We start from the raw sequence: 23279 nt of genomic DNA on the forward strand, positions 1-23279 counted from the left end.
ACCACGAGGTTATGGATTCAAATCGACGCCTACATGTCACATGTGCGATGCATAGTTCGTCTAATTTGACTTGTTTGCCGATTGAAGATGCTCAATTTGATACCGTAATTGGGGTTTTATTGATGTTTTTTGTATAATTATGATTGGTAACACTCTTTCAAAAAAAGTAACATAAAATTTCAGCCCATAGTTATTTGTAGTAACACTAGAAATTCAAGCAAACCAAATCATAGATTAGCAACACTATTGTTCAATAGTAAAATATAGAAATAAATGGATGTGGTGGAAGTGACCATTTTGAGTGGAGGTTTTCAAAACCAACCTTTTGATTTTTGATGGAAAGAGGCAATTACGACAGTAAAACTTTGGTAACTTTTTTAATAGGTAATTTTCACAAGCATCAAATGCATGTATATCAAATTATCAATCAAATCAAAATTGAGTTGTGTCTAACATGCTTTAAATGCCATTGCAAAAGATGATTTATGTAAAGACATTGAGAAAATTTGGTTCTAAAAACATGGAATTTATCAACATGACTTTTTTTGGGGGTGAGGATTTAAATGAGATTTAAAATACAACTCAAACTTCACCAGACTAACATTGGATTCCTTTCTGGAGTTAGTCCCCATTAAAACAACTCCAGGTTGTTCAGAACAGCACCAGCAGGAGAATACTGATTCTACAAGAAAAAACAGCGCCGGAGTGAATCGAAGCGATTTGCGCATGACTTTGTCTACTTTCTAATGGAACCATGCTGTTTCCTTTCAGCTGTCGAGCGCACCGAGAGCTTTCATGTCCTCTAAAAATGCCGTATACGAGTCATCAATGCTTTGGGGCTTGAGTGCAGAGGATGATGAACTGGTGGATTCTTGCTTTGCAACAGGTCGGGGTGGGGCAGGCGGGTTGGTAGGCAAACCAGATGATGTCTTGGGCTTTGGTTTTGGGAGGGCAGACTCTCTCTTGACTCGGACAGATGCAGGAACCTGGAAAAAACAGAGAGAATGACTTCAGGAGAGTGGATTCTAAAATCAAAACCTCCACAGGCATGGAGATGCTTTGCCTGCGCTACACGGGTTTTATGCAACATAATTGCATGGAAAATGAACTTTAACATAAACAGAGGGGATGTGTTCAATTCTCTAAGTTTATCCCAACAAACGAAAGAATACGGTTTATTGAGCAATTTGAATGGGAGCACACAATGTCGAATTTCTCTACTGCATAAGCAACATAGCATAAGGTGTTTCCTATGTTTTGAAGAGCATTGCAACTAAAATCAAGATCAGTTTTTGCTATGCAATTCTATAAATTCAGAAGTAAGAAGATAGATACCATTTAACAAAATAGTTGCCAACAAAGGGAGGGAAAACATGGGAAAGCCAAAAAGAAGGAATGAGTTGGAGAATAAATAAACTAGGCATTAACTAACGCTATACCGTATAAAAGTAGAAAAAAAAAAAAGAGGTCAACAGTTTACAAAAGATCATAAAGAAAATGATAACAATCCATCAAAACAATGGTTTGAGAATCAGGTCAATATAACTATTTGTTAAGAACAGTGTACAGATCATCAAAAATAGATATCCTGTAATCCAATTAGCCTTCACCATAGAACCACAACCACAACCAAGAAATCAAAGAAATGCAAACCTACAACCACAAAATGAGGTTAGACAGCACATAAATTATCCTAACAGAAATGTGTAGAAAATAATAATAATAATAAATCCATTTCGGAGGCTGAACTATAATCCGATATTCAAATAGCTACTCATTGGATATAGTACAAATAAGTCAATTATGCATATATATATAAGACAATAATTTCAACAATGAGTTCAGATTTAATTCAATATCGATTATAGCCAAAAGTATCTCAACGTACCATAGCTGTTAGCTCAGGAGTATGCTGTGCCAGAGGCCTCTTTACAACAGTTGATGCAGCAGATTTAACATAAGATGGCTTCTGAGGAACGGTAGGTCTAGCAGTAAAGTCGTCTTGTAACATAGGTGGAGGACCAGGAGGGAGTGGTGGTCTCATCATTGAAGGATGCCCAGGTGGAGGTCCAAAAGGTGGTCTTGGTAATAGTGGTACCATCACTCCAGCAGGAAGAGGCTGCCCAGGAATTCCAGTTGGAGGCAATGGAGGGCGCATTTCCATTGGAGGAGGTGGTGGAGGAAAGTGAGAAATACCTGGAGGCAATACATCAGGTCTTACATTTGCACCGACCACAACTCCAGGCATGGGTGGCTGTTGCCTTACTGGAAGTGGTGGAGGAGGTGGTGCCAGTTTTAATAAATCTTGGGCATCAATTGGCAATTTTGTGTCAGAGTTAGAAGACAATCCCTCAGGCTGATTGCTGCTCAACTCTGGAGGCATAGATGTCGGAGGTGGTGGCGGGGGAAGATTATTTGGCAATGGCATCTATAAGAGAAAATCAGCACATAATGTCAGTTAGTTAAAAGTTGCAAGAAACCATATAGTGGGATAAAAAATTTCATCAATTATATACATGATCCCTTGCTAAAAGACACCCAGCACCAAACACTACCATGTCCTGCAATTTATCATACAAAAAGCTCATGTCTAACATTTTGAATGGTTCAAATGCATACCTGAACTGAATCTCTTGAGGCTGAGTCATCTTCTGATTTTGCAGGCTTCTCACTTCCATCAGTACCCAGGGAGGTTGGTTGAGTAGATTGGGTAATTGATGAAGGTGGAGGAAGTGGAGGATGAACAGAAAGTATTTCTTTCGGAGGCGGACCAGGTGGAGGTGGTGGTGGTGGTGGTAATGATACAGTAGCGTCAGTGACTGCTGGCTTTGGAGGCATAGGTGGTGGAGGAGGCAATGGCAATGACACAGGCAAACCAGAGCTACTTCCAGGATCTAAGGCTGCACCAGGCAAAGGGGGTGGTGGAGGCGGTGGCAAAGGAGGCATGGGTAAATTTTCATCATCTTCTTCAGTCTTAGAATCTGATGCAGTATTACTTGTTGATGCTTCTGATAAAGGTATCCTTGGTCCTGTATGTGATGCAAATAGGAGAACCTTAGATACAAAAGATAATCTTGGATTCTCAGGACAAAATGCAAAGAATGATCCAGAGAATCAAATAAGTAACATTCACTGAAATATGAAAAAACATCATAAGATACCTATGGATGACTTGAACATTGGAGGCTTTCCAGGAGGAGGAGCTCCCGAAGGATTCAAGGTTGGATGATAGTAGACTGAATCCTGCACCAGTGCATTGCCATATATTGGTTGATGGATACACAGGTAAACCAATATCGTAAACCATGGAAACAAAGAAACTTACTTCGGGTCTAGGATGTTTGACTCTTTCTTCCTCTTCCGCGCTAGCACGCCTTCGAACAGGTCCCAAATGGCTGCAGATAGAATAATATCCTCAAACTTTGAACAAGCAATTTCATAAAGAGATGATATATATTTAACGTAGAACACAATAACTTACCTGAACATAACTGGTGCTTCACCTTTTTCCTTCATTTTGTCTTCATATTCCTATACAGCAGATAGAAGGAACATTGTTAACATCAAATACAAAAAATCTTTGGGACAACCAAGCACAGAAAAAACTGATTGGTGGTGCATCTCCAAGAGGAAGACAAATTGAGAAATGAACTATGTTAAAGTTAGATGATTGGTCCTATCGTAAGAAATAAGGGAGGGGGTGTACAAAAAATTTCAGAGGAGAATCATTCAGCTTGTATTGTTAAATTATTTGGTTTAGAGAGTTTGAGAAGAATTTGTTGAATTTGAGTTGGCAGTATCAATTGACAATTGCAAGTTGATATAGGTCTGGAGAGAGCTGTTGTACCAGAAATGTTGTGTTCTGTTAAATAGATTATGTTTCATTCCTGGTTGGACTTTGAACCCTGCTTCAATTGATTGCAAATTGATAAGTAATAATTGTCCCATGAACTTCCGCGAACATAGGTAAATCTGATTGTACAAAATATATTACACTGTACTAATAAAATGTCCAATTCAGTCTCTTAAATAGAATTAGTATTTGTTTAAGCTTGGTACCGTGATTAAAACTGAGCACATACATGAAGGGGATACAGCTATAATGATAAATTTGGGAAGAGGACGTCAAGTGATATAGAATTCCAACTCACATGCAGCATGCTGTATTTCATTCCTTCACTAAATACTAACAAGCAATAGCCAACTAGCAAGATCTTTTCCCAAAACATATATCTCCATAACTCTCGGATATTCATCTTTTTTAGGTATTGTTGTCTATTCTTGAAAAATCACATGAATAGCTTGTGGCTATTCACAAAAGATTAGCATCCTCTATTCACAACCTTTCAAAAGAACTTTCACATGAACATGGATAATAGTACAAACAATCTTACTGTACAGAAGCTGTCAAATAAATCAAAATCCTAGCATAAGCCAAAACAAAAATGTAATCTTGACCAGCCCTTCTAGAAGGTGCTTGTGTTTTCAGAATGCCTAAGTTTCACTAGTTTCACTGATAAAATCAGATATGAGTCTCAGCAGCATGTAAAATTTAAGATAAAGAAGAAACTTCCTCTCCACTATTACAATAATACAGAATAAATTTGCTGAATAGAGAGGAATTACCTTTCGTTTCTTGATCACAAGGTTCAGTGTATCCTCAAGTTGCCTCTTTTTGTGCTTTCTTGCTTTATCTAAAGGACCCTCAGCTTCTGCAGATAACATCAAGCAAAAATATATAAAATATGTGAAGGACTCTATTTTACATACATATGTGACAAACACAATGAAACTAACTTTAAACTTGTATCTGACCGAACATGAGGTGTTTCAAATTTCAAAGTGAACCAAATTTTATGTGTAGCTAAAGAAGCATGCAAAACTATATGAGGTAAGAGACTAAACAGGATTTGAGGAAACAAGAAATCTACTGAACAATAGACCCAATCATGTGCTTGTCCATCATTTAGCTTCTCAATTAATTTGGAACTATCGTGAGAATTAAGATTTTCCACTATGATTCTCAAATAAGAAAATCAGTAGAAACTGAAGTTGACTACAAATGAATGCTAATGCAGTCAACAACACCAACAGAGTTTCACATCCAAACTCAACAAGGTAGCTATTTAGTCATGTTCACAAATCAAAATAGAAAGGCATAAGAATGGGGGGATTAAATTTGTTGCCTCCTCACTCATAAGCATGCAAAACTATATCTATAAAGTTCCGTCAATTATATACCTATGCAATTAAAGGAAAAAATACACCTCATGACTAAAAAAAAAACAATTCTCCATCTACTAACAATTATTAAAAAATAACAGTGTAGATACATACACGATTATAAATTTCCACTTACTCAAAGTTAATGTGTGTATTCATTCAAGGTGCATAATAGAAGAGCAGGTATCTACCCAAACTCATGCATCCAAAAGACAGACTTAACTTAAATAGCTAGTAAGAGTACACAATGATTTCGAAATTTACTGTGGAATTCTCAACTTACTCATTGCTTCCAGCTTCTGAATCTGCTGTCTCAATGAATCAGGGTCCTTTTTCAAGAGTCCCACTTCCCTCACCTTCTTCCGCTCCTTTTTGTTCTGTAAAATGACATTGCCACCAAATTATAAGATATAACATATCCAGAATTCGCAAACGACAAATGCTTTATCGTAAATAGCATTCAGAAATCCACACTTTCGCACAGCAAAATTTTTGTCCGGAGATAAGTTTAGAGACGGAATAAGCTTAAACTTTGTCAGTTCCCAAAATTTAAATAGATAACTTTGTTAAACATGAGTTTCTAATCATATAAAGTTAAACCCTAACGAAAAACCATTAGAATGCTCCGTTCACAATCTCGTACATAGAATTTTTTGGGGGAAAATAACATAAAATATGATAGTAACATAAAAAAGCGTTTGGATACCAAAATCGAAAAACAAAAAAATGGATAAACAATTACCCGCTTCAATTCCTTTTTGCGAAGCTCCTTGCGGTAAGCATCGGTAGGGTTCATGGTTTTACCTCCCTTCGTCGTCTTCACCATTGCGCCGACTGTCAGTAATCCGCTAATCGATTTCTTTAGCGAAGACCACGAGACGGCGCCGATTCCGGCAATACCTGGCGTCGATTAGTTGGGGTTTCGCAGGGCCTCACGGAGGACAGGGCGACGAAGAAAGCACGCGGGCTTTTAGTACCCGAGATCCGATCGAAATATTATTACCCAACAAATACTTGTATTTGAATTAATCGATTCTATTCGGATCTACTTGATTACCGGCCCAAAATATAGTACTATAATAAGAAAATATAAAGGAAATTATAGATGTAAACAAAAATATTTATTTATTTAAAAATATAAATATAATTTTTTTTAATATATAATATGGATATTATTGTGTAAATAATAAAATTTTATATAATACAATTAAATAAGAAAAATGATGTATGTAGGGTTAATCATAAATTAATTATCTTAAAATATAAAAAATTTTAAATATAAATAATTATTTATTGAAGATAATGAAAAAAATAAAAGGATTTTGAATAATCCAAACGTGTAAGAAATTAAAAATTGTTGGGGGTATTTTTATTAATTTTTATTATTCATCAATTTTTTTTAAAAAATATATATAAATAAATTTTTTATTTTTATATTATAAAATATTAATTTTATAAGCATTATATCTGCATCTATTTATATTATATTATACAATTATTCGCATTAAAAAAAAAAAAAATTATCATTTAAATTCCAACTTACAATTCAAAGGTCCAAACAAACACACTTTAAGTTTGATTGATGAAAGATATAAATAAAAATGATAGTCGGTTGCAAGAGCATTGCAGAAGAGCTCGGTCACACAAGCAAAAGATGCTAAAAACTAGAAAAGTGAGTGGAGACTGAGGGTGTGTTTGTTTGGAGGATTAGATTTTGAGTTGGAATTTGAATAGTTGTATGACCTGATATAAATAGGTAATGATGTGATGTTTTGAATGTAAAATTAATTTAGTAGTATAATATAAAAAATAAAAAATATATGTTTAAGTTGATATTTTTGAAAAAAAAAAATTAAATAAATAGTGGAAAAAAAATTCAATCCCTCCAACATACACACCCTAAAAATTGCGCCATGAAAACTGCTAGAGTACAAAATTTTTGCAGGAAAGAAACAATCGAAATAAATGATGGTATTAAGAAAAGGTCAATCATGCAACGGGAAAGGCCCGAGACTACAAGGATTACACCTAAAAAGAAAATCAAGAAAGAAGAAGATAAGGCACTGAGTGTTTATTTAGGTTTTGGATTTTGAATTGGGATTTAAATACTAAAAATTTTGAATTTAAATAATTGTATGATGTGGAAATTAAAATCCCTGACAGGAACAAAGAGAAAACGAAGGAGAAGGCGGAAGGAATCCACATGCGTGTTGGAATTTTGTGACTTTTTGTTTTTTATTTTTTATTTTTTATGTGCATCATTAATGAAAATTGTACTACACATACAAACCACTGAATGCTACATGCTTATTTAGACGGTGACATTGTGAGAGCTGTTTTGGTGAAATAAATTGTTATTAATAATTAGCCGTGTTTAAATGTTAGCTGATTCAATTATCTTATAGTTGTTAGCTGATTCAATTAGTTGATTTGATTAGCTAATTCGATTAGTTGTTTGTAGTAAAATAATATTTGGTAAAACAATTGTATAATATTAGTTGTTTATACGTAAAATGACAATTGAATATATTTTTATTTTATTTTTGTTTTTAATATATTCAATTATGTTTTTTTAGTTTAGAATGTTTAAAATTTTTTGTTATTAGTTATTGAAAATTATAAAAGTGTTATAAAAGTATTTATTTTTATTATAGTTAAATTTTAAAAAATAATATATTTTTATTAAAATATATAAATACTTTTTTTTCTTGAAAATGATGTAAAATATAAAATAATAAATTTTAAATTTAATTTATTTAACTTATTTTTAGTATAAAATTTATATAATATAATTTTAATATAAAAATAAATTATTAATATTTATATTTTATATTTTATGTTGATTTTAATAAATTTATAAATTTTACAATTAAAATAATTTTTATATAAAAATTAATTATTTTAAATTTATAAAAGTAAAACTATATTATAATAAAATATTCTAATATAATTAATAAATAATCAAAATATATTTATTTGTGTAAAATGCGTAGTAATAAATTTTTAAAGACATATAAAGAATAAAAAAAATTACTGAAAATATTATTTCAAAACGTTGGGTAAGTTAGCTTTTCAGATATTAGCTTTTTGGGTCCAAAAAGCTATTTCAAAAAACTAATTTACCAAACACCTAAATTAGTTTTTTTGACTGGTCAAACAGCTAAAAAAAAGTGTTCAATAAGCTAAAAGCTCTAAAAAGCTATTTGTCAAATGCCCCTCGGTAACAGCCAGTTACTTGTTCAAGATTGGCAAGGTAAGCAAAATGAGAGGCTAAGGATTGAACGAGTGTTTGTGGTTGATGAATATTTCTCACTCCGTCTCACTTATCATGTTCATGTTTTCGTTTTTGTTCGTCTCACGTTCTCATGTCACTTTCGTTGTTTTGAAAAATGATTACCCATCTTAATCTTATTTTAAATTTTCTAATTTAATTTTTTTTAATTTTAATTAAACTAATTAGTTATCTTAATCTATAATCATTTATATTACATGTTAATTATTTTCACTAATATATTTTTAATTATTTACTAATTATATTTATTCTAAATTCTCGTGTTTATGGTGACCAATACACCCCATGTGGGACGGAGGGAGTAGTTCATAGTAAAATCTTATTCGGATTGATATTCCCAAATGTAAGTGGATTATAACTTAATTGAAATTAGCAAATTCTTGTGTCATTTATTATTTTAGTACATTTACATTTATTTGGTTAACATAAAGTTACGATTACGTGAATATACATTGTTGTAATCGTCTTATTTTTTTCAAGTGTGAATTATTACACTATTACACATTTATTCAAGGAGTTAGTCTTCTTCAATAGTTCGATTGTTCAAACCTATTTTCTAACAAAATCAAATATTCAATTTTAAATCAAAACCAAATAAAGTTATCTTTTAGTCCTATTATGTATTCATTGACATGCTAAATGAGATTTTAAGTGTTAATTTGTTTTTGAAAACTAAGTAGTAATTAGATATGTGGTTTCATATATGCTCAATTATATATATATATATATATATAAAATTATATAAAACTAATTAAACGCTCACACATTAAACAATGACAAAAAAATATTGACTTTGATTAAAAAAATAAAAAACCACACTATATTAAACTACTTCTTGTAAACTAATTGAAATATGTTTTTTTTGTCGGTCTTCTCTACTATATTTTTTTTTTCTTCTTTATGAAGATAAATGTCCCCTCAAAATTTTATTAGATTATTTTATATTATATATTATCACAATAAAATATTATTTCATTTCATTTGTTTATAATAAATTAATAATTTAATACAAAATACTCGGAAAAAACAAAAACTACATTATTAAAATAAAATAGAAAAAAAAAAAAAACAGAAAGAGAATAAATTGACGGGTACTTACCTAAATACAAGACAAAATAATGACAAGTAAATTACAAACTAACCTCAGAAATTGAGGGTATAATTGTCACTTCAACTTTCGAAAGACGTCTCCTTAATAAGGGGAGCAATCGATACATACAAATTTCTGTATCTATCTGTAATCATTCTCAGTCTCAACCGACTGAAGAAAGCCAGCTAGCTTTGCTATGGAGGCCAGCAAATGGATCGCCGCGGCGGCGAGCATATGGATACAGAGCAGCTGCGGTGCGTCGTACGCCTTCGGAATCTACTCGCCGGTCCTCAAATCGAGCCAGGGATATGATCAGTCGACGCTCGACATCGTCTCCGTCTTCAAGGACATCGGCGCCAACGCCGGTATTCTATCCGGATTGCTGTACTCCGCCGTCTCCCGGAGGAGCAGCCGCAGAGACGCGCCGGCGTCTTTTCTGCGGGGACCGTGGGTGGTCCACGCCGCGGGAGCGGTTCAGTGCTTCGTCGGTTACTTATTCATGTGGCTAGCGGTCACCGGCGCGATTCCGCGGCCGCACGTGGTGGTTATGTGCTTGTTCATGTTCCTCGCCGCCCACGCGCAGACGTTTTTCAACACGGCGAATGTTGTCGCCGGCGTCGAGAACTTTCCTGAATACAGCGGGACGATTGTTGGTATACTGAAGGTAAATTTCTCCGCCTTCCTTTGTGATCTTCGCAGTGCGGTGTGAGAAAGGTTTTTGAAACTGAACTGCAATTACCTTTTAGAATTCAAGATGCTGTTCGTTCGATAAGTGATTCAATCGTTTGTTTAACAATCAACAATTAGATCGAGCAATTTGGAGGATTGACGTTGTGCTATAAAAAAAATTTCATATACCGATTCATAAAGCTAATTAACCCTTCCGTTTCTTTTCCTTTCCAATTCAAGTTTTCCTTCGCCCAACCACTATCCTGGAGTAAAGTATTCTTCATTTTATTCTGATTCTGCACGCCACGCAGATTGATTGCGTCGCACGATCATCCAATTATGTCAACTTTAGACAGTTGGCAGGTATGTGGACCTCAGGTCATGTTAAAATCCACACCATTGATTTTTGTGGATGCATACAGCTATACACATAGTTGATTCATTCCTTCGTTGGCCTTGTTTATGCTTAGCAATTAGCATGTGGCCTTTGGGGCATATAGTTGGCACTGCCAGATATATCATCATCTCAATGGCTCTATATTACTTCAGAGTTTGATTTGAATCCATTACTCTGTTTTCAATCGCACAGTATCGTATTTATGAAAATCTACAACAGTTTATTTGGTAAAATCTTTGATGTTTCTTTACGGTTAAGTGGCTTGGATTGGAAGAATAATCCAGCCTATTGCTTATATGGCAAAGAGTTTGTTAATTGATAGGATTTGCCCGTTGAATAGTATAAAGAAGTTGTTGAACTACATGAACGATATTAAAATTCGGTACTGGACTGTTGAAACAGTGATGTAAATTTGTTGAACTAGAGTATGATATGTCGAACTCTGATGGACGTTTATATATTGAATGACAAAAAGTTGTTTAACCGCGATGTTAATTAGTGAAATGTTCGATCATGGTGTTAGAAACAGAAATAAACTGTTAAATGTGTACAAATATGCTGTTGCATTATTCAGCATCCTAAAATATTGCACTTTAGCACCGGACCTGAAACATACTTTATATCAAATCATCAACCTTTGAAGCTATTTCATGTGTGGGAGCTTGTCGATATTTTCTATAAGTCTTAACTTCTAAGAGTTCAATTAATTACAACTGCAAACATTCATGACAAAGAGTGAACTAGTTTTCTTATGATATGTGTTTTTTCTTGGCAGGGCTTCCTTGGACTGAGTGGAGCAATACTCATACAAGTGTATCAAACATTATTCGCAGGGAAGCCGAGTACTTTCCTGCTAATGCTCGCATTACTGCCAACATTTATAACTCTCGTCCTGATGTTTTTTGTGAGAGTGCATAGGGTGCAATCGACACACGATGAGAAGAAATACTTAAATGGATTCTCATTGATTTCGATTATGGTTGCAACGTTTCTCATGGTTCTGATAATATTGGGCAACATCTTTGAAGTGCCCCAGTGGGCGCGTGCCATTACATTAGCTCTCCTCCTTGTTCTGCTCTCTTCGCCTATTTGCATTGCTATCAAAGCACAAAAGGGCTGTCCCGAGAGGTTAACAGACGGAAATTCCTCATTACAGAGTCCTCTAATGAAGGATAAAGAACCGGAATCACAAGAAAGCTCTTCTGTATCAGAGAATCCAACTGATTATCACGATGGAGTACGCCAGCGAAAGCACAGCACACCTAATGGACACGAGCTCAATCTCATACAAGCAATGCAGACACTCAACTTCTGGCTGCTGTTTGTGGCTATGATATGCGGGATGGGATCAGGGCTAGCCACGATCAATAACATCAGCCAGATCGGAGAATCCCTTGGCTACACAGCAGTGCAGCGAAGCACATTGGTTTCCTTATGGAGCATATGGAACTTTCTTGGCAGGTTCGGGGGTGGATACGTCTCTGATATATTCTTGCATCGACAAGGATGGGCAAGGCCATTGTTCATGACACTCACTCTAGCAGCCATGACTGCAGGTCACATTGTCATCGGTTCTGGCTTTCCAGGTAACTTATACATTGGTTCAGTTTTAGTCGGCGTTTGTTATGGCTCGCAATGGTCGTTGATGCCCACTATTACTTCTGAAATATTCGGTGTTACGCACATGGGGACAATATTTAACACCATCGCCATAGCTAGCCCTCTTGGATCATACATGTTTTCTGTTAGATTGATCGGTTATATATATGATAGGGAAGGGAGAGGGCTGGGGAATTCTTGCCTGGGCATCCATTGTTTTATGCTTTCTTTTTTCATATTAGCATCTGTTACTCTTTTCGGGTGTTTCGTCGCCTTAGTTTTGCTAATGAAGACTAGGGAAATATATGCTGGGATTGTGCATAGAAGAATGTGGTCCTGATACTTTCGGCTTTGATATATTATTGCTTCTTGTAATCGTATCTTAAGCTGGGATATCACGATTTTTTCAATACAGTTGATGTATACGAGTTTGATGCTTATAAGATTTTATTCGAACGATTGATTTTCATTCGATATGATTCATACAAACATGCATTCTATAACACATTCTATGAATTTCATAGCAAAATCTTTCTCAAAATTGCCTCAACATGTATGCATGCTCATCGGCTAATTTTACCTTCCTCTATTACTCGGTCGAGCAGCGTGGCTTTTAGCTGTATGCTATTGCCTTAATTGCATTTTCTTCTGTGCGCTGAAGTTGATTGTTTCTGTGGCTATGATTCTTTTAACTTGAACTTGATCTTGATCTAGATCTAAACCATCTTCACGACCCAAAAACACGAAGCACCTTAGGTTGAAATCGAACCATAGATTCCCTTGAGCACATAGAAGATTAGAGCAAGTAGTATAAAGATTGACAGGCCAATTTTATGCAATGTAATTGCGTAAGAAAACAAAAATTGGACGATTGCGTCCCACAACATTTTTTCACAGTTTACACCTGTTAGGCCTCAACACTTCTCATCAGTTTACACTTGTTAGGCTAAAACATGCTGCAGCACTCTTGAGTTCATTTTCATCCATTTGCTCCACGAGCTGTCTTGGATCTTTCAATGGTGACTCTAAGCTGCATACATACATACACACACACACATATATATATAATAGATAGATTGATAGATAGATAGATTGATAGATAGATAGATAGATAGATAGATAGATGAAACAAAACCACAGTACCTGGATTCATAAGCTTCCTTAGAACCAATGTAAGACTGTGTATCATCAATATTATCAGAAAACGTCTGTATTTCATTGTAATCATGACCTGTTGTTTCCTGATGAACTGGTAGAATCATCTGCGGCGGCAATCGCATCTCCGTCGAATTCGTATTATCATCATTGCTATTGCTGTAAGTCTGTCGGCACAACGAATCGACATCGTTGTTATCCTTGAAATCCAGATAATTTATACCAATCGCCAGTGAATTAACCACATTGTTCTCCTTGAAATCCAGGCAATTCATCCCGTAATCCGCCAGAGCAGCATTCGTCATCATCGCGCCATTATACTGCGGCGGATTGTTGCTATGATCTTCCTGTATAACCGACAGATTCGTTCCATTTCCAGGAGGCGCCATGCCGAGCTGCAATTCCGACAGGTAATCATCGGTTCCGGCAGCAGTCTGCGACTGCTGCCGGAAATAAGCGATCTGATGCAGAACAGCCTGGAGCTCCTCCTCAACCATCTGAATCTGGTAAGTGAGGTGTCGAATTTCGACGAGACATCCTAAGACAGGATACTTATCGCGCATATTGGCGTGGAACTTGATGGACTTGATAGCCATAGCCATGGCTTTGTGGTCGGGGCTGAGGTCCTTGAGTAAGTTCTGAATGTTTTTAACGCCGAATAGCCTGTGGACGTTTCTGAACATTTTAGGTTGGTCGGCAGGGAAGAAGGGGGCGAGGAGGCATTTGGGGGTGCACCTTCTGCGCTGGTACTTGCAGGCAGCGCAGGCCTGGCCGGTGCCGCTCTTGAGGGTCATCATTAGCAGCAGGGGAGCTTGTTCGTAGGATCACGTGGTTTTTGTGAGGACGAAATAATGCAGACGGACAGAGGGAGATGGCGGTGCAGTAGGATTGTGAGAAAAGACTCAGTAAAAGAGAATTACAACAAGAAACGTTAAGGGGTAAATGACACATGGTGGAGATGGCTTGGTTGATTGACGCGTGGCGGCTCTCCTATTTTGCAGGTACGTCGTTCATCTATAGTTTTCTCTCAAGTTTGTTAGTTTTGTGTTTCACTCCACCTCTGCTTGCCTGCTATACTTGGTTTTTGTTTTTTTTTTTTTTTTTTTTTGGTATAATTATATTAATTGTATACTAATCTAATAAAATAAATTAACATAATTAATTTTAACTGTATAGAAATTTGATAGGTTTTGTCACACTTATTGTACTCCGCCGTCCCGATAGGCTTCAGCACTTGGCTGAATAGCAGTGTAATATAAATAGCATCCGGTGTTACCATAAACAAGTATATTGTTACGTCTTCGGAAACTGACATGCTCGGCGCTTAGACCACGTCCGCACTGAGGCCTAGACCATCCGTCCCTTGTGCGTAACACGTCCTGGGATATACCATATAGTATAAAAGAATCATACGAAACACGTACTTGCACCAATATATGAGTCATTAGTCGGCTGTCAAGACAGAGGCTCGCACACATGGGACAAACTATGAGTCATTAGTCGGCCGTATAAGATAGAGGCTCCCACACATGGGACAAACTATGGAATGTTAGCCCGTGATGATACACTATATTTCAATATAATACAAATATAAGCGTATAGTTTAACTTTAAAATATATATAATTCATTGAGAATATAAAAATAATGAATATATATAGGGTGTGTTTGTTTGGGGGTTTGGATTTTGGATTGGGATTTGAATAGTAAAAAATTTGAATTTGAATAGTTGTATGATGTGATATAAATAGGGTTTGATGTGATGTTTTGAATGTAAAATTGATTTTAAGTATAATATAAAAAATGAAAAATAGGTGTTTGATGTGATGTTTTTGGGGGGAAAAAATTGGATGAATAGTAGAAATCCTCCAAAATCCTTCAAACAAACACACCCATAGTGTATTAATTTTTTTTGAAAAATTGAGTATAGAAAATCATACCAAAACCCTTCTTCTTACTTAGAATCAATTGTTATTTTCTTCTTGAATTCTCATTTTGTAGTATCATCATTTATCTTTACAAAAGCACCCTAATAGCAACCCGCCTTAACAATTCTCAAATCTCAATCACAAATCCTCCATCGATTCCAATCATTTCTCTGAGATCGTCGCCAGCGACGCTTTCCCCACCTATATATCGACTTCGCAAATCGCCGCCGCCCGCCCTCCACACATAGCAGTCGCGTTCGCGCGCACACTGTGTACGCATTTCTTTCTTTCTCTCATTTTTTTTTGTTACTTCGTGTGTCGATTGGGTATTGATTTTTAGTATGTTTCATTTTTTGTTCTCTGTAATTTCTACTATGTGATTTCCAAAGTTTTTGAGACATTTTGGATTTTTTTTTCTTTTTCAGTTCTTTAATTAATATTTCTTGTATTTGATATAGAATGGGAGCATGGTGTCTGATTGCGTTTCGAGTAATTCTGTTGCAGCCCTGTGCATAAAAACTCAGATTTTATTTTAACAAATTTCGCCTCTGAGTTGTTTCAGTCTTCCTCCTATCTGATGTTCTGAATTTTGTTCGCCGTTGGAGTTGTGGACGCGTAGTTCTAGGTATCATACAAATTGCTGCCGTAGATTCTCTCTACGACTTTCATTTTCAACTTTAGTGCTGTATTTTCAGCTTTAATGGCGGATTATCATTTCGTTTACAAAGATATAGAAGGAGCTTCGACGCAATGGGACGACATTCAGAGAAAACTAGGAAATCTACCCGCTAAAGCGCCGGCGTTCAAGCCCTCTCCTTTCACGCCAGCTGAAGACAAGGATTCCAAGCCGAAAGACAAGAGTTGGATCGACGAGAAAACTGAGGAAGAGCTTGAAGATCTTGAAGATGATCTTGACGACGATCGATTCCTCGATGAGTACAGGTAGTGATTCACTTTTTTAATATTTAATTTGATTTTACTTTATACTTTTGAGATGCTTTACTGATGCATCGGATCAACTGTTGGAAATTAGCATTGAAAGGTTTGAGCTTTTGCCGAATAATTAAGAAATTAATCCGAAAATTGAGATGATTCAGAAATTGCTGTCTTAATGGATTTACAGAAAAAGGTTTGTTTGGATGTTTTTGAATTGAAAGATATATATATATATATTATATTTAATGTGTGTTTGTTCGGACTTTTGAATTTTGAGTTGGGATTTGAATAGTAAAAATTTTGAATTGGAATAGTTTTACGATGTGATATAAATAGGTTGATGTGATATTTTAAATGTAAAATTGATTTTAGTATAATATAGAAAATAAAAAATAGTTGTTTGATTTGATATTTTTGGGTGGAAAAATTCGTTGAATAGTGAAATTTGGAGAGAATCCTCCAAACAAACACTTGTTTTACTTGGAAAATGAGATTGAGTATATGCCAGAAATACTTGGTGTGTTTGTGTGGGTGTTTGGATTTTTTGTTGTGATTTAAATAGTAATTTTTTTGAATAAGAATAGTTGAACGATGTGATATAAATAAATGTTTTTGTGATATTTTGAATGTAAAATTGATTTTAGTATAATAAAATAAATGAGAAGTGAATGCTTGATTTGATGTTTTTTAGGGAGAAAAATCGGGTGAATAGTAGAAATCCGGGAAAATTTGATAAAAGAATATGGATATGCCAACCAACAGTATTTAGAATGTTGCAATCATTTATGATGGATGTTCTTTCATTTGAGTGTGATAGGAAAAAGAGGTTGGCCGAGCTGCGGGAAGCCGTCAAAGTTGCAAAGTTTGGTTCGGTAATTCCAATTTCAGGATCCGATTTCGTGCGCGAAGTTTCACAAGCTCCTCAAGATGTTTGGGTTGTAGTGCTACTATATAAAGATGGGTAAATAAATACAATTAGCATTCAAGCAATAGCCATTTCCTGTGTTTTTGTGTATCATTCCATTTTTACATATATATATATATATATTTTTTTTTTGTATATATTTGGTTCATTTGACAGATTCCCGGAGTGTAGATTGCTTCTCCAATGTCTTGAAGATTTGGCTAAAAAGTACCCTGCAACAAAGTTTGTCAAAATTATATCGACAGAGTGTATTCCAAACTATCCCGACCTCAATCTTCCCACGATTCTGGTTTACAATAACAGCGCTGTTAAGGCAACTCATGTGGGAATCCGTAGTTTTGGACGAAGGTGCACTCCTGAAAGTACGTCTCTCTTCACCAAGCTATCTTTTTGCTTACCTTAATTGAAGGAGGATTAACATCTTTCTATTGTGCCTTCTTTAGAAATCTCTCTTCTCAAAATTTAAATGTTCGATTTTACCTTATTCTGCTAATCCTATGAGTAACCCAAACCCCGCCTGTATTCTGTATGGCAATGCAAAAAAACGTAAATGGAATGGTTAAATTTTGCAATGTGTTAGTCATTTTTAATCATTTTCGAAATCTTGAAGTGTTACTTATCCATTTGCCTCGGAATTTACTATAGCCGTTTTGTGTTTTGTGTTTTGTGTTTTTTTTTTTTTTTTTTTTCTTTTTTGTGAAGGGATATAAAATGAGGTTGTGGTTTGAAATTTAGGTGTTGCCGTAGTTCTGTGTCAGTCGGACCCTGTGCTTGACAACGGGCACAGTGGGGAGCAATCGAGAGACGATGTTCTTGATGGAGTGAGGAAGAAGTTCTTGGAGAGGGTAGTGAGAGAACATGAAGACAACGACGACGGATCTTCGAGCGATTGATCTCTACCTGTTTTCGAAACTTTTCCGGCCATCGGAAACCCTGTAGCACCTTGGAGTATTGATTTGTGTCATTCAGGCCTTGCAGGTACACTGTTTCTGTTTTATATACAGTTTTATTGTTTTTGTCTCCAACTTCCAGGTCAAAATTTTTTCTGTATTCTCAGATATGTTGTGAAACATTAGAGGCCTTTTTCATTTGCCTAACAGATTTAATGAATATGTCAATTTAGAATTATTCAAAAAATCTGCAACTAATTGAACCTTCATATTCACTTAAGAGACAGGGGTGGGCACTATTCACACTATTTGTAAATATGCAGGTATTTAATATTCAATCGAATCGAACAAATATCTAAAATCGCAAATCATATTCGAACCGAAAATTTTGGTTAATCGAAAATATTTGCAATATTTACAAATAATTCGAACCTAATTAAAACTAAGAAAAAATACATTATAAAATAATTAAAATTTTAATTAAAGAAAAATATTTTAAAATATTTTAAATATTTGAATTCAATATAATTATCAATATAAATATTAAAAAATATAATAATATAAAGATATAAATATATTCGATTATGTTTAACGGAATAAAAAAAATATATATAAAAAATCGAAATCGAACTAAACAAATATCAAATATGCAGTATTTGTATTCGAATCCAATTTGTTCGAATAACCGAAAATTGAATTCAGTTCAACAGCTTGACAGGTTGATTTTTTTGTCCACCTCGATTATAACAAAAACTCACATAAGCTTTATCAGAGTGAATGCTTCACTCCAATGAATTTATACTATAAACTGTGCAATTTCTCATCTGAATAAATGAATTTTCCAGATCCATTAGCCAATATATAGATATATATGTATATTCTCGTGGAAGAAAACACACACATACTGGAAAACACTATATGTGGCTATCCTAAGGCAGAAAACTAACCATTTGTAGTAACTTTCAAACTACAACACTTGTACCAGTAAGTCCATCCTGGAGCTGTAGGGAGCCATCTTTCATCAGATTAAGGCTCAAGCTCTTGAACCGTTCTCTCGAATATTGTCGCGACGCCTTTCTCCAGTCCGTCCCTGTTTTCATCATAGCCACAAATTCGTCGTAGCTGATTCTCCCATCCTGATGCACCCAACGAGCGATTGATTTAACCGAAGAGAAAAGTTAGTTAGTTAGAAAAGATACGATAGTGTGTAGGGGACATTGCTCGAAACCTTATCCGTGTCGACTTCCTGCATGATGTTGTTGAGCACATCGAGATCAGGTTCGCCCGATTCTTCGGCTAGAGCTACTGTTAGCTCATCCAGTTCGATGTACCCATTCCCATCTTTGTCGAAGAACATGAACGCCTTGCGGAAATGCTCGTCGTTCTCCATCTTCTGTAGGTGGATTGTTACTGCGACAAACTCCCCGTATTCCAAAACCCCGTTTCCATCTACATCAGCCTGTTAGAGATTCACATCATCTTAAAGAACTAAGAAAGTAAACACAGTATCAAAAATGTCAGACTAATCTACCCTAAAGATTCGATATTTACCACGTCCATAAGCAATTTTATCTCTGGCTCTGCGAGCTGAGAGCCAACTTTCCGCAGCCCAGCTTTTAGTTCCTCGTATGTTACCTTCCCGTCATTGTCGGTATCCATCAATGCGAACATCTCTCTTATTATTTCTATCTCCTCGACAGATAAGTGCTCCGCGATTACCTACACAGTTGTTTGATTTAAATCAGCAAACATAAGATACGGTTCTTGTTTTTTTACGACTCTTGGTAAACTTTTTTAAGCTTCCTTTAACTAATTATCCCTAATAGTTTCTCCTATGGGACAATGGGTCTGTATACATTAACGACTACCACAAAGACAATCGAATCTGAAAGATTAGTTTGCTAACCCGTAGTGCTTTCTTCTTGAATCGGTTCATGATGGAAAATTGCTTGAGTCTTGCCCTCACAATATCTCCCAATGGAACATTGGGAGCTTTTTTGGCATTTTGTATCCATGGGTGATCTAAACAAACAACAATGGAGACAAAAAAAGTGTTACAGCTGTCTGCATCCATCCAAAATGATAAGAGAATAAGAGATCGACATTCTTTATCTTGTTTGCAAGATTAGCATATATTTGGATGTTCTTATATTGTAGACATTGAATAATCCAAATTCTGTTAGGACCAATTGTGCACCCCTAGTGGACATATATAACAGTTTCTCCATAATTTCATAGACGAGAGGCTACTTCAATACATCATGAATTAATAGAAGCAGATTGTAATGAAATCCTAAATATGAAACCTATAATCCAAATTTGCTGATCTATATCAAATTGTATGCTTTGAACAACAGATTGTTAGTAATTCTTGAACTGTGGGTATGAGGAAATTAGGAAAAGTAATTTGAATCAGTTGAAAAATCATACACCAACACCTATATCCATTGAACTCAAGCTAAATTCTTGGCTAAGTGGATGAATCTTCAACACAAATGCAGCTAGGATGATAACTCACTTAATCGAACATATGCCTGGAAAATTTGAAAACTGTTTAAGCAAACTTACCGAGCACTTGTTCGGCTGTCAAACGCTTTCTGGGATCGGGGTCGAGCATCTGTCTGATGAGGCTTTTAGCACTTTCAGAAACCTGTGGCCATGGCTCCCTCCGGAAATCGAGCACTCCTCTTAAAATAGCTAATGCAACACCCTGTTCACTCTCTGCACCATAAATTGTTTTGGAATAAACTCAATCCATCCTGATAACAATAAGCTTGGGGAGAAATACAGAATGAAAATGTGTAAAAATTACCGGCCCAAAAAGGAGGAACTCCACACAACAGAATATAGAGAATCACACCAGCACTCCATATATCAACTTCTGGACCGTAATTTCGCTTCAGAACTTCTGGAGCCATGTAGTATGGACTTCCTACAATCTCTGAGAACCTTTCACCTGATCAGGATCAAAGGGAATGATCTCTTTTTGCTTAAATCGGCAGAAATTGACAGAAATTGACAGAAATTGTTCTAACTATGCAGATGCAGTCTGAATCGATAATATGGAAACGAAACCAATCTCCGAAGGAAAACAATCTAAAATGATATGAATTAATGGAAGTTTAAAGTTACCAGGCTTGAAGAAGACTGATAATCCAAAATCTATAGCCTTAAGCGGTGAATTCTCCTTCTTATTAGCGAAGAGGAAGTTCTCAGGCTTCAAATCCCTATGCATAACTCCGTGTTGATGGCACATCCTCACAACCTCCGCAATCGTTTTAGCAACACCAGCCGCAGCTCGCTCGCTGTAATGTCCACGCGCCACTATTCTATCGAAGAGTTCCCCGCCTTCACATAACTCCATCACCAAATGCACCGCCTCGTTGTCCTCGTAGGTGGCGCGTAGCTTCACGATGTTCGGATGCTCCGGCAAGCTCGACATAATCGCAACTTCACGGCGGACGTCCTCGATGTCCACCGCCGTACGAAGCTTCTTCTTCGAGATCGACTTGCACGCAAGCGCCTCGCGAGTCTCGCGGTCGGTGCAGAGATAGGTTATACCGAACTCGCCGCGGCCGAGCTCCCGGCCGAGCACGTACTTGTCGGAGATCCTCGTCCGCGGGAAAAAGTCCTTGAGCACGCGAATCGGCGCCGGCGACCGAGCGTAGGGGTTCGCATAGCGCTCGCGAGCCTTATTCCGACCTATCGGCGTTTGCGGCGTCGTCGGAGTTTGTGGATCCTTTTCTGAAGACCCTAGGCACGCGTTGCAGTTCCCCATCGCCGACTTCAGAAACTTACCAAAACAGGAAGAACAAACCGTCTCCGCTCGCTAAACCTCCGTCTGCGGCGGCGCTCGGTGTGGCGGAGAAAAAAAACTGACCGGAGAAAGAAAACGCGGGCCGCGACTGTGTCAGTAACCGTTAGTAGGAAATTTTGATGCATTTATTTTTTTATTTAATATTAATTAAATTTTTTAGGGGCAGATTTGTCTTTTTAGATATATCTAAAACTGAGTTGGTGGGCATTAATGGTATTTTGACTTAGCCAACTCATCCACTCTAGAGTTAGCGTAGGGCAGCAGGTGTTTGGCAGGATTTAATTTTGTAGTTGGTTACGTGCAATCTTCGAAGCCAATTGCCAAACGCGGCCTTTTATATATATATATATATATATATATATATATATATTTATTTATTTTTACTCTCTCTTTCGCTCATTTAATTTGTTCATCTCCCATATAATTTATTTTGTTAAAAATATATATATATATATAATTATACATTTTATAGCATTTTAAATTCAAATTATTTTTATTAATATATTTTTTTTATTTAATTATTATATAATATATATATAATTCCGTGTCTTAGCTAAATGAGACAAAATAGTTAAACTAAGGAAATAATAATTTCTATATTTTTGAATTTTACATTTTATTTCGTATATTAATAATTTTTTCTTATATTTACATAATGTTATTAATCTTCTATACTTAAAAAGAAATGATGGCCGAAATTGAATGCGTTTGGCTGAATATTTTCAAAATTATTTCGGTGACGTGTTAAATTTTGACATTTAATTATGTGCTATTTAAAGCAATGCATTTAATATATTAATAGGGTTATCCAGTAGGCAATGGATCAGTTGATTATAGATTTATTTCATTACTGCTATATTACTATTTATTAGGCAAAATCTGCGCTTTAATAATGATTTGTTCAAGGGGGGCTAAAATGGAGTTTTTGTTGGATTGATTGTATTAACATACTAAAAGTTATATTTACTTTTTTAGGTAACTGTATTTAATATTAAACTTATTTTTATATTTATATATTCTATAAATATTATTATATTTGTATTATAATATAATAATAATTTTTTTTTTTTTATTATTCATACTATATTTTAATATATTAATTAATATTTAAAAATTAATAAAAAAAATGGTAACGATTGTTATCTCACTGAGAATATATTAGCTATCAATTCATTTATTTATTTGCTCAAACTGTTATTATTACTCCATTATTTGATTTATATATTTATTTTTATTATAACGTGACAATATGTAGTTACTATCTTTCAAATGGGTTTTAGGTAAATTTAATAGGATGCAAATTAAGTTCTATAAAATAAATTATATTTACTCCATCTTAGAACTATAGTCTGGTCATGTT

General features: G+C 35.4%; 5 protein-coding genes across 12 annotated transcripts; 2 read left to right on the forward strand and 3 right to left on the reverse strand.

The window, feature by feature from the left end:
* Nucleotides 1–428: 428 nt before the first annotated feature.
* On the reverse strand, nt 429–6233 carry LOC127252986 (protein EARLY FLOWERING 5). Its single transcript, XM_051277384.1, has 9 exons — nt 5966–6233; nt 5507–5600; nt 4627–4712; nt 3482–3531; nt 3326–3395; nt 3162–3243; nt 2620–3029; nt 1889–2428; nt 429–986 (listed from the first exon to the last, which is right to left on the reverse strand). Exons 1-9 carry the CDS (start codon nt 6047–6049, stop codon nt 768–770), a joined length of 1635 nt encoding a protein of 544 aa, XP_051133341.1. The 5' UTR covers nt 6050–6233; the 3' UTR covers nt 429–767.
* Nucleotides 6234–9730: 3497 nt separating this feature from the next.
* LOC127252850 (protein NUCLEAR FUSION DEFECTIVE 4-like) lies at nt 9731–12739 on the forward strand. The gene is made up of 2 exons (XM_051277185.1): nt 9731–10269; nt 11447–12739. Exons 1-2 carry the CDS (start codon nt 9802–9804, stop codon nt 12608–12610), a joined length of 1632 nt encoding a protein of 543 aa, XP_051133142.1. The 5' UTR covers nt 9731–9801; the 3' UTR covers nt 12611–12739.
* Nucleotides 12740–12851: 112 nt separating this feature from the next.
* LOC127252851 (LOB domain-containing protein 27-like) lies at nt 12852–14222 on the reverse strand. The gene is made up of 2 exons (XM_051277187.1): nt 13414–14222; nt 12852–13300 (listed from the first exon to the last, which is right to left on the reverse strand). The coding sequence occupies exons 1-2, from the start codon at nt 14220–14222 to the stop codon at nt 13198–13200; spliced, it is 912 nt and encodes a 303-aa protein (XP_051133144.1). The 3' UTR covers nt 12852–13197.
* Nucleotides 14223–14277: 55 nt separating this feature from the next.
* LOC127252852 (uncharacterized) lies at nt 14278–18366 on the forward strand. 8 transcript variants are annotated; one of them, XM_051277189.1, is made up of 6 exons: nt 14281–14426; nt 15914–15976; nt 16080–16293; nt 17105–17248; nt 17369–17574; nt 17948–18366. In XM_051277189.1, exons 1-6 carry the CDS (start codon nt 14375–14377, stop codon nt 18103–18105), a joined length of 837 nt encoding a protein of 278 aa, XP_051133146.1. In that variant the 5' UTR covers nt 14281–14374; the 3' UTR covers nt 18106–18366. The 8 variants fall into 8 exon arrangements, with proteins under 8 accessions (XP_051133147.1, XP_051133146.1, XP_051133145.1 ...); XM_051277188.1 differs by having other exon boundaries at nt 16047–16293; nt 17948–18364; XM_051277195.1 differs by lacking the exon at nt 15914–15976 and adding an exon at nt 15538–15623 and having other exon boundaries at nt 14298–14426; nt 16047–16293; nt 17948–18364.
* Nucleotides 18367–18730: 364 nt separating this feature from the next.
* LOC127252997 (calcium-dependent protein kinase 10-like) lies at nt 18731–22032 on the reverse strand. The gene is made up of 7 exons (XM_051277391.1): nt 21235–22032; nt 20915–21058; nt 20671–20823; nt 20009–20124; nt 19654–19821; nt 19331–19561; nt 18731–19238 (listed from the first exon to the last, which is right to left on the reverse strand). Exons 1-7 carry the CDS (start codon nt 21878–21880, stop codon nt 19065–19067), a joined length of 1632 nt encoding a protein of 543 aa, XP_051133348.1. The 5' UTR covers nt 21881–22032; the 3' UTR covers nt 18731–19064.
* Between the last annotated feature and the right edge of the window lie 1247 nt (nt 22033–23279).

Source organism: Andrographis paniculata, unplaced genomic scaffold, assembly GCF_009805555.1.
Source record: "Andrographis paniculata isolate CXL003 unplaced genomic scaffold, ASM980555v1 Contig49END, whole genome shotgun sequence".
Classification (NCBI taxonomy): domain Eukaryota; kingdom Viridiplantae; phylum Streptophyta; class Magnoliopsida; order Lamiales; family Acanthaceae; genus Andrographis; species Andrographis paniculata.